General features: G+C 45.5%; 1 protein-coding gene across 1 annotated transcript; it reads right to left on the bottom strand.

The window, feature by feature from the left end:
- Window positions 1-11: 11 nt before the first annotated feature.
- Window positions 12-6863, bottom strand: LOC102545321 (speedy protein E4-like). Its single transcript, XM_031676819.2, has 7 exons — window positions 6598-6863; window positions 5884-6096; window positions 5177-5235; window positions 4635-4720; window positions 2827-2995; window positions 2560-2664; window positions 12-865 (listed from the first exon to the last, which is right to left on the bottom strand). The coding sequence occupies exons 1-6, from the start codon at window positions 6707-6709 to the stop codon at window positions 2605-2607; spliced, it is 699 nt and encodes a 232-aa protein (XP_031532679.2). The 5' UTR covers window positions 6710-6863; the 3' UTR covers window positions 12-865; window positions 2560-2604.
- Between the last annotated feature and the right edge of the window lie 4255 nt (window positions 6864-11118).

The following is an 11118-nucleotide window of genomic DNA, read 5'->3' as shown; positions in this document are numbered from 1 at the left end:
CACACACGTCATGAATGTGAGAAGATGTTTGTCTTTATTATATTTCCCCCAAAGCTGCATTGCACTGTCTTCCATAATAATCTAAAATGACATACAAACATGTCGAGACAAGTTAAAAAATTACAAATGAGTTCCCACAATTCAATAATGAGGACTAAAGAATAAAAATTAATGTTTATGAGAATTGGAGGAGGAATTATTCAGCTAGCTATAAGTAGAATGGCTATATTATACAAGCATAATAGATAAAAATACAAAAACCTCTCGAAAATTGTGAACAAAATTGTATTTACATATATATAACTATAATACTCATCAGAAAACTTTGTAGGAACATGTGTTTTCAAACCGATGACTATTTCAAAATGATCTAAAATAAATACATAAATACAAAAGTAAATATAATACTTTGTGGACAATATTTTCAAAATAAGCCAGTGAAAACTATGGCACAATCCTATGGCTCTAATTTTATATTTCAAAGTATTTCTCTCCTATTCTGAGCCCCTACACTTCTCCTTCAAATAGTTCTAGGCTGGGGCAACCAAGTATATTAAAAAACACGGGACCTCCAACGTCTATCACGGGGGAGATTTGAATTAAACGATTTGAACATTGGGGTGTGCCTTAGGAAAGGATGGAACCTGAAAAAACCCTGATTTCTTTTCGTCCCGCCACAGACTCCTAGAAGCACACCCAGCTCCCGGGAGCACGACTCAATTACTCTCTTCAGTTCATTCTAGAAGATGCCAGGCTCTTCCCGATTATCTGCACAAGAGGCTTCTCTCCTCCGTACTCAAGGCTGTCATTAGGGTCTGGATTGACTTCCTCTTGAAAATCCGCCATCTCCCCTGGGCTCCGTGATCTGGAGGTAAGAGAAAGAGTGAGGATATCAGATTTCAAGAGGCAAATTCACAGCTATAAACATTATTCACATTCTCCGTCAATTCTAACTAGAGTTCAGACCAACTTATAATTCCAGGTTTTTTTTTTTTCAAATTCTCCATTCTAAACCCCAATCACGAACCATTGTTTTTAAGTGTGATTCTTGGACTTTGGTGACCTTGACTCCAAAAATCACTGAACACCCCTAAGGTCAGGCCCAGTAATCTACTTTTTTGCAGAGACTCCAGGCAATTCTGCTCAGGGAGCTGGCATGTAGAGAATGCTGCTGTACCTTGGTCCTTTTGCATCACTTAAAATCTGACAAACATCACTAACAAGTCAACATCGTGAACCATGAGACCCGATACCGGATCCCTGGCTTCACCCTGGCTCCTCGTGTTTGACCATAATACTTGGTCTTAAATTTGGTTAGTGTTATGGTCTGAATGTTTGTGTTCAGAACACAATTCATATACTGAAATCCAAACCCCTAAGGTGATGTTATTAGGAGGTGCATCGTTTGGGAGGTGATTAGGCTCTGAATGAGATTGTTGCCATTGTGAAAGAAACTGTTGTCTGCTGTTTAAAAGCCACCCAGTCCGTAGGATTTATTTTATTTTTTAATGGAGGTACTGGGGATGGAACCCAGGACCTCGTGCATGCTAAGCATGCGCTCTGCCACCCAGAATGTAGTATTTTGTTAGAGAAGCCTAAGCGAACTAAGACGGCTAGTTCATGAGATTTAAACCAAATCTTTGCTTAATCCTCTGCCCAATCTATACCTGTAATGTGTTGATCGTAATAAGCTACTCTGAAGATCATTTCTTAACCTTCACTCATTCTGACAAACTCCCTTGACTGTAAGCTTGAGGGGGAAGTGTGTCATTGTACAAGAGGAGAGATGGGTCCGGAAGTGGTGAGTCAGGGGAATAAAGACTCACAGGTGATCTGGCCATAAGCAATTGGCAAGTGAATTTGGACGAAAATACAGCTGGTCGTAATTTATATTTTATTATTGAACATGTAGGCTGTTCTATCTAATATCCTATTGGTAGACGTTTACTTTGTTGTAGATAAATCCTCAGAGTTGGGACCCCTGAGGGCTGTAAGACCAAACAGGGACTAAAAAGAGAAACTGGATTCTGTATAGCACAGGGAACTATATTCAATATTTTGTAATAATCTTTAATGAAAAAGAATATGAAAATGAATATATGTATGTATATGCATGACTGGGACACTGTGCTGTACACCAGAAATTGACACATTGAAACTGACTGTACTTCAATTAAAAAACATGCTAAAAAAAAAGAGAGAAACATGAAACACCATAGATGGGAAAAATTGGGAAGATATCCACAAAAATCAACATTTCATCAAAGCTCTTATTTGCACTCAACTACTTTGGGTGAAATGATTTCAGCCAAACTCATGTCTCTGGGACAAACTGGGTTCCCCGAGGCCGGGCACCCACAGGCCTCAGCGTGGTTGTATCTGTGTGCGGTGGTCGGTTTGTAGCTGGGGGTTGACTCCGTGTCTGTGTGCCTGGCTGGCCTGCCTCATGGAAGGTACGGAAGGTGACGTGAGGTTGTGTGGGTCCAGCCATTGGATTCCTCAGATTTCCTAAATAAACCACAAATCATTCTGTCCACACCTGTGAGGACGCAGACCTACCTTTCCTCAGGCCGATGACCTCAGGCCTGCGTGGTCCTGGGGCCTCTAGGGCAAGAGGGCGCGATCTCGACCCCACACCCAGAGCTCCGGGTCAAAAGCCTGGATCTGGAAAGATAAATGGCCTCCTGAAATGATGCTGACTCTCCAGGTAGACCCCTCCCTCTCTCATCCAGCCCCCAATTCTTTCCCATCCCCAAATCTCAACTCCAGTCCCGCACAATCCCCCTTCTCGTCTCTGGGCCCCCCGAGTCCCCAAAGCCCACCCACCTTTTCACACTCTTCTCGAGTGACCCAGGTCTTCCAGCCCATGGAACGGATGAACTGGAAGCGCAGCCTGTGGAACGAGGGACGCTGGGCACGGTTCTTCCCATAGAGGAACGGGAAGATGGACTGTTTCGGGGCCTGATAATCCTCTTCCATGTCGTTGGCCAGGTATCTGGGGAAAGACATCAGTCGCTGGTCAGGAGCAGGACGGGAGGGACCGCCACCTGAGGTCAGCTTCCCAGAAAGGACGCAGGGCCCATGACAGCCCCACCCAGTCGTCAAGGAGCCACTGCTGAGCAGGACCTTCCGAAGGGTTCCTCTCACACCTTGATGATGAAGATAAAAACCAAAACCCCTGTCCCCTTCGACTTGTTTTATGTACACACTCCTGTCTCCCTATGTTGTAGGTGCCTGTACAGTTCCTGAAGGCAGGAGCTGATCTAATCTATTTTTGTGTTCATCCCTCTCTTATTCAATGACAGATACAGGGCTTGGTTCATATTGATGCATTAAGGCAACAACACTTCCTGAATCTCTTTTCCTGTCACCTCATATTCCCTGGCATGTAGGCTGTACTTGACAAGGTTTCATTGAATGAATGAGTGAATGGATGGATGGAGGGAGGGAGGGAGGGACACTTTATCTCATAGCCAAATGCAATACTGATTACCTCGTAGACTCACTGTAACTTCAATGTTTCCAAAATGAAGAGAATTGTGCTGAGTGTTTCAGGAATGCATGGATATTTTGACAAGACCTGCCTCCCACAGGCGTCTAGTCTAAGGGGATTGGGGAAGGGGGAGGGGGGAGATAAATAACTATAATCCAAAACATCCCATTATAATGGGATTTTGACTTAAGTGCTCCTGGGATGCAGAAGTTAGGGAGATCAGGGAAGATAGCGTGAAGGTTTGGTGTTTGAGCCCTCATTAAGGGTGAGGTCATTTCTTCAGATGAATGTGTAGGGGGGATATCTGGGCAGAAGCACAATGTACAAATAGAGGGCAGGGTATTTGGAAGGAACCTTGAAACAAAGAAATAAAGTATCAAGGCAGTAAGCAAGTATAATGGAGATTGTAGAGGGTTGAATTCCAACTGAGCCCTCTGGCTGAGTTGGCAGGTAATTAGCCAGTGAAATTGTGTGAAGCCGACAGACTTGTGCTTTGTTGTTTTTTGGGGTGGGGGTGGGGAGGGAGGTAATTAGGTTTGTTTATTTTTAATGGAGGGACTGGGGATTGAACCAGGGACCGCATGCCCACTCAGCGTGTGCTCTGACACTCAGCTAGATATCCTTCACCCCCAGACCTGCGTTTGGGACGGATATTCAGGCAAATAAAGCCGACTGGCTTGAGGAGAGACTTGTAAGAAACATCCATGGGGAGTATTTTGCTATATACTGAGAGCCTGGGTTGTGGCATTTGTCATGGGAACACAGAAGAGGAAGGTAACCACACCTGGGACTGATACGGGAGGGGGTGCAGCAGAGGAATCGGAAACAGAAAGCGGACAGCCCGTTTGCTTCGGGGCAGGATGGTGTCAGTAGCAGGGTTCACATTGTGTTGCTTTTTAACCTACAGGAGGGATGGTCGATTGCTTGTTCTTAGGATGAACAGTAACAAAAACATACTTGGATTCAAAAAGAAACCGCTACACAATAATCCTATCATTTCACACACACAAGTGGGTGTTTTCACACAAACAGTACGAGTGGGTTTAACAACAAAATAGACTGAAGGTAAGAGCTCCCCTTCCCTCCCTCCGCCTTCCCAGGGTGCTGAACACTGATGGATGGGATAACGTCAAATACTCACAGAGCTATGAAGAAATGGATCCTCTGGTACTGCCAGGAGAAGAGGCCAGCACGGCTAAAATAGGCGATCACCATCGACAGGAGATACTGATGGGAAAAGGGGAAAAAACAGAAAAGAGAGGTCACGTCCTGGGAGAAAAAGAACAGTGGGATAAAGGAGAGAGAGGCAGCTCTCAGGGAGAGGAGAACCCCCTGTTGGGTGAGCCTGACTATTTGGGGCGGGTGAGAGGTCAGAGGTCGGAGTTTGGATGCTCCCAGGATGGGAGGCTCTGTTGGTCTGAGGGCGTGTATTGAGGACAGCCGGCACCAGAGGGTCGGCGATAAGCTGGAGCCAAGACTTGGAGTCCCCAGGAGCTGAGAGGAGGGGGGGCTTAGTGGCAACCACCAAAAGGGCACACCTGGGGCTCAGAACCCTGGGGATCTGCAAGACCCCTAGAGCCCGGAGGAACGTGCTGACAAGGCATCAGGTTGGAGAGGGGCGCGGGGCTGTGGGTTTAGAAGGCACCCCTGGCCACAGGACGGGGGCTGGAGCAGGTGTCTTACCTTGTCAGATACTTTCAAGTTTTTGTCCCAGGCCAGAAATCTCTTAATGACGGGATCCTCTGTGAAAAGAGAGCATATGTTAGGTTGACAGCCGAAACAGTGCTGGCATGGAAGCATTCCAGAGCAGAGAGGGAGGACCCAGCCTCACGTGGGGAAATTCCGGGACTTGGCCAAGGGCAAGGCTGATGGGAAGAGGGGAGGGAAGACCATTCACTGGGTGAGGAGAGGGGGTGACTCCCCCTCTGGGAGTGTGGTGCCCCCTCATCATGTGTGCATGTACCGCTGCAGAGGCCATCAGGGGCTCACAGTCAGTTTCTCAATTGACAGTGAAGTCAGGGTACAAAGATGGCTTGTTGGCCCCTCCCCCACCCTCCCCTCCCTCCCCTTCCCCCTCTTCCTCCCTCCCCCTCACCCCCTCCCTCTCCCACACACTCTAAGGCATTTAGATTCAAAAGACCATTAAGAACTAAGGAGTCTCAGGGGCACAGCTGAAATCAAATGAACCTAATCTCATATCATTTCTAAGTCTAACCTAATCTTGTATCATTTTTAAGTGTCCCCAAGGTGTGATAGGTTCAGAGTCCTCCAGGGACGGAAATGCCCATCAGTTAGCAGGGAATTGGAACTGGAAAAGTGTAGTCATTGGAAGTTTTTTTTTTAGTATAGGCTTGGAGGGTGCGCTGGGGTGTTGGGTGTGGGGTCCCTACCGAGCATCCTTTTGAAGATCTCATGGTGTTCAGGCAGCACCACAGACACCTGGTGTCTCTTCAACTTCATCTTGAGCCCACAGAGCGACTCCACGACCCAGGTGTCCTCAGCCTCAGCCACCGTCTTGTCCTCCACCTCCTCTTGGAAGGCCACTGACCATTTCCTCTTCCAGCCGGGACACGGAGGCAGGGGGCAGGAACTGGCCCAGGGGGCTGGGTAAAGAAAACAGGCTACAATGTGAAGCTTTTGTCTTTGGAATTCAGCCACTGGTGACCCAAACCTCCCTGGCCCACCCCTCCCTCCATCCTCTCCAGTCTCATAGACTGTTGGCCTTTTCCCAAGTCATCTTTCATCTTTCTCCTCAGTCACTGTCCATCCACCCCTCCCTCCACCCCTCTTCCTATTCTTCCAGCTTCCTGACCTCAAAACTCTTCCTCATGATAGCTACTTTCTCCTACTAGGAAAAAAAAAAAAAAGAAGAAGAAAAGAGAGATCTCCCCTTGTTTCCTCTCCTCCTTTCTCCTACCCTTGGATCTCACCTCCTAACCCTCTCTCCATGCTTCCCAGATTTTCCATGTCCCCAGTGCCATACTCTCCTTGATCCCTGGCTGTCTGAATCCCTCTTTCACACACACCTCCGTGGGTCCTCCCTCCCAACTTCTGTACCCTTTCCTCCTTACTGGTCAGCCCTCTCAGATTTCCAGCTCCCTCACCTGACGACGGTCCTGGGCTTTCTTCATTGACAGTCACCTCCAAGGGGTGCCCTGAGGAGCTGGGCTGGGGGCTCTGGTCCTCAAATTGGGAACTCGGTTGACAGTTGGCCATGATTTCTCCCCAGTTCTTCTATTCCACGAAACCTAGACTCTGTTCTGTCCAGAAGCTTCTTCTGGATTCTGGCTAAACGCAAGCGTGTTATGCCTTCTCCAGGCCAAGGAGGAACTGGTAGTGGGGAGGAGCTCTGGGCAGATGCTGTTGTCCACTTCCGCTGCCCAGCACCACGGAGTCTGGTCCATCCAATCAGGAAGGTTGGAAGCCTCTGACGTCATCGGTCATTCCAACCTGGCAACCCGTTTGAAGGAAAACACGTATAACTGCCAGACCACTTGTCCTGGAGACTGGGAATAAATGATATCTCCTGCCACTGACCTCACCTCTGACCACCCCCCAAAAGCATCCTCAAGGTGCCCAGATCACTTTTTACCTCTTCCCAACAGGGTGGTTCTCTCCATGGTGGACTCCCTCCCTTCATCCCATTCTTAGGAGAGGGACAGGGAAATTTAGGGTAAGGAGAAACAGTGAAACCTCATAAGAGTGAGATAACTATGTACAGAGAAACATCGATCCCGGGTACATTGACTCGTCAGATTAAAAATTACTTAAAAAAAAAACTCAATCTGGCCAAGCTCTTCTGCTCAATGTTAACTGATGCTGTGTTCAGGATTCTGTTGTGGGAGAATACAGGTCCTCTACCCTCGGATACCTGAAAGTCCAGGAGACATTTTGACAACCTAAAATCAGAGACAACTGTCCATGGGCTTATACACTTCAAAGGGTGTCTACAATTTCACAGAGTCTCTGGATTGCCCAAAGCCTGCCCCTCGAGTCCAGTGAAGAAACTCTATCAAAATTTTGAGAATGTGTATCACTCTTGGCCCAGAAATTTCACTACCACTTGAGTGTCCTATGCGTAAAAATGTCACGTGCACAAAAAGACTAGATGGAAAAATCTCCAATTCAAGACAGGTTATATTATTTTCTGGTAGGGTAGGAAATACACAGGAGTACAGGTGCAGAAAAGAAACTGGCCAACTCAGGGTCACACAGTATCGGGGGGGGGCTGCTTCTGACCCTTCTAGCCACTCATCCTGCTTTTCAACTGGGTGTCTGAGTCTCTTTCTTTCTTTCTTGTGATAAAATGTACCGTACATAAAATTTGCCCCTTCTCAGGGTACAATTGAGTGGCATCAAGCATTTACATTGTTGTGCAACCATCACCACTATCCATCTCCAGAACACATTTCATCTTCCCAGACTAAAACTCTGTCCCCATTAAACACTCACTACTATCCACCTCCCCCAGTCTTCTAATTTCTGCCTATAAATTTGACTTCTCTAGGGACCTCATAGACCTGGAATTGTCTAATATTTGTCCATTTGTGTCTGGCTTATTCACTAAGCATGAAGTTTTCAAGGCTTATTCGTGTGCTAGCCTGCATCAAAATTTCCTTTCTTTGTGGGGGCAGGAAATTAGGTTTATCTATTTATTACTTTTGGTGGAGGTACCCAGGATAGAACCCAGGACCTCCTGCATGCTAGGCATGCACTCTGCCACTGAGCTATACCCTCCCCTGCATTTTAGTTTAATTTTTTTGATTGGCGGTACTGGGGATTGAACCAAGGACCTCGTGCATGCTAAGCACACAGTCTACCACTGAATTATACCCATCCCCCCCCAAATTTCCTTCCTTTTGAGGGATAAATAATGCCTACTATATGAATATACACACTACGTTTTGTTTATTCATTCATCTGTCAACGGGCACTTTGGTTGTGTCTGCATTTTGGTTCTGAGTCTTGCTTTTAAATTATTCTTTGAACTTTAATGAGAAGCACTTCTGTTTTTCAGGAAATACCTAAAGTTTTATTTTGGATTTTAATCACTTACATGTTTCTATTTAGCCCAACACTTACGTGTTTCTATTTAGGCACAAATGTAAAGTCCAATCAGTTCATTCAAGGTGCACAGACTGAGCGTCTCTCTGGTTTGCCGTTGCTGACTTTCTGAGCTGGACTAGGTCTCAGAGCCCAGCGGACAGCGCCGCGGGTCCTGCACAGCCTCTGCCAGCCCAGGCTCTCCCCGGAGTCCACACCGCTGGGAAAGGCACTGACGAAAGAGAACAGTGTCCTGTTGCAGTAGAAGGTCAATTGTTAGTAAGCAAATGAGTTCAGATTTGCATCCATCATGCTTTCAACCATCACAGTTGGTTGGGTCCCTCCGTAACCTAGCAGAAGTTCTGTCTGTCTCTCTGTGTGTCTCTCTCTGTCTCTGTCTCTTTCTTGGTTAACAGGCTTTCTAATATTAGAAGATTGATATTCTGTCCCCATTAGTCCCCATTAAAATTTCCCTTTTCTCCTGCGAAAAGCCCTGGTTACATTATCTAATCTGCTAATGATGGCATTATCTATACTGGAATCAGGATTTGCATAGTCCTTTCTCCCCCGGCCACCTTGTCCAGACTTGTTGCACTTGGGTGGGGCCCATCTTAAGATGTGTTGGTATGTTGTCCAAAAATGGAGTAAGCAGCTCAGATTGACTCTGATGTGTTTGGGAGGAGGGGGGAGGGGAGGGGGGGAGGGAAGAAAACTCTCCTCTCTTCCCCCCACGGATGCAGTCTTATAGAACAATGGCCGTAGCTGCTCTGCAGAAATAGCACGAGAGGAAATGTTTGGTCAATGCAATCCCTCCTGCATGAGAATCAGTGGAGAAAATATTGAAGTGCAGATGCCTGGACCAGCCTCCTAGACTGCAGTTCCACAGCACTAACTAGGGCTGAATTGTAACTTTCCCAGTGACACACTTCCAGTTTGGAAATCCCTGGGCGGGATGTGCCAGCCAGGCTAGAGAGATGGGGAGCTTAAAGAAAGCGTGTCACCATCAAATCAAATAAGCAGGAGGAAGGTGAACCAGCGTCTGGGTCGGGCATGGCAGGGCTGTGGCCAGGCCTTGGGTCCATGGCTGAGGGACGTCAGAGCCAGCCTCCAATCCTCCTGCCAGCGGGTCCACCAGACAGCCCATCCAGCAGCTTGGTGATGATGTGAATAAGCAAACCCGAAGCACCCACTTAGAACAGTCCTAGTGTACGTGCTGGTGAAGGAACGCCCTTTCCCACAGGACACCGGGAACACATCCTCCGCCAAAGCCTGCAGAGGGACCAACCCTACCAAAACCTTGATCTCCAGTCTCCAGACCTGTCGGGCAGGTCATGTTTGTGTCTAAGTCTCGCAGTCTGTCATCCTCTGTGACTTAGCCCCAACAAACGGATATGATCCCCGTATTTTGAATAAGAAGGAATTCAGATAGGATGGTCAGCTTCCTGGCACTCCTGGCCTCCCTTGCCTTATTTTGTTTTTCTTATATTGAGTCACTTTATCGACTTTAATTTCAGTTGGTTTTTATGGATTTTCTAGAAAGAAAAATATAGTCTGGACATAAAGATAATTTGCTGTTTATTTTAATATTGATCCCTTTTATTTCTTTTCCTTAATTAATGATGTTCTGAGACTTCAGAAACATTTTGATCAGTAGCGGTAATAGTGAGCCTCTCATTTCATGGAAACATTTAATGTTTTACCATTAAGTTTGCTGCTTGTGGCTTCTTTTTTTTAAAGTGAAGTCTAGGCAGTTTACAACGTGGTGTCAATTTCTGGTGTGCAGCATAATGTTTCAGTCACAATATACATACATATATTCCTTTTCATATTCTTTTTCATTAAAGGTTACTACAAAATACTGAATGTAGTTCTCTATGCTGTACAGTAGGAACTTGTTGTTTATCTATTTTATATATTGCAATTAGTATCTCCCCTGCCTTTAAGGCAAGACTGTCCCTAGACTTCAGAGCAGAATCTGTTCTTTTATATGAGATTAGAAACTTCAGTTTTTTTTTTCCTCAACCTTTGCATTTCCTGGTTGTGGTAGATGTGTTAGTTTTGAAAAAATGATTGAGAGAGGAAAATGATTCCAAATCCTGAAGATGGGTGCCAGTTATCTCCATAAAATTGATACGTTAAGAGACAAAAAAGAAAAAAGAAAGAAAACAGGAGAAAACACAGGCAACTACTTAGGAAATTAAGGATGGGGAAGGCTTCCTCAAGTACAAGGTCACAACACATGAGAAGTAGGAAGTGAAAGATGTGAACACGAAAAAATTTTTGAAGGTCTTTATGACAGAATATAAAAGTGAAAAATTAGGTTAAAAAGATATATGACAGGCATTAACAAATACCTACTGCTATATATAAAGTAGATAAATAATAAGGACCTACTGGATAGCACAGGGAACTGTATTCAATATCTTGTAATAACCTATAATGAAAAAGAATCTGAAAAAGTTATATATATATACATATATATGAATATACATATATAATTATATATATACATATAACTGAATCACTTTACTATACACCTGAAACATGGTAAATCAACTGTACTTCAATTCAAAAAGATAAAT

This window comes from Vicugna pacos, chromosome 18, assembly GCF_048564905.1.
Source record: "Vicugna pacos chromosome 18, VicPac4, whole genome shotgun sequence".
Taxonomy (NCBI): Eukaryota; Metazoa; Chordata; class Mammalia; order Artiodactyla; family Camelidae; genus Vicugna; species Vicugna pacos.
Note: the sequence above shows the minus strand (reverse complement) of the source record. Positions and strands in the feature narration are given on the sequence as shown.

What these genes read in the sequence shown, in the direction of transcription:
- LOC102545321 (XM_031676819.2), bottom strand. Translation starts at nt 6,709, where the DNA reads ATGGCCAACTGTCAACCGAGTTCCCAATTTGAGGACCAGAGCCCCCAG. An exon ending in ATCCATTTCTTCATAGCTCT is followed by an intron (nt 2,996 to 4,634) that starts GTGAGTATTTGA and finishes GTCTTTCCCCAG; the next exon opens with ATACCTGGCCAACGACATGG. An exon ending in CTCGAGAAGAGTGTGAAAAG is followed by an intron (nt 2,665 to 2,826) that starts GTGGGTGGGCTT and finishes TTATCTTTCCAG; the next exon opens with ATCCAGGCTTTTGACCCGGA.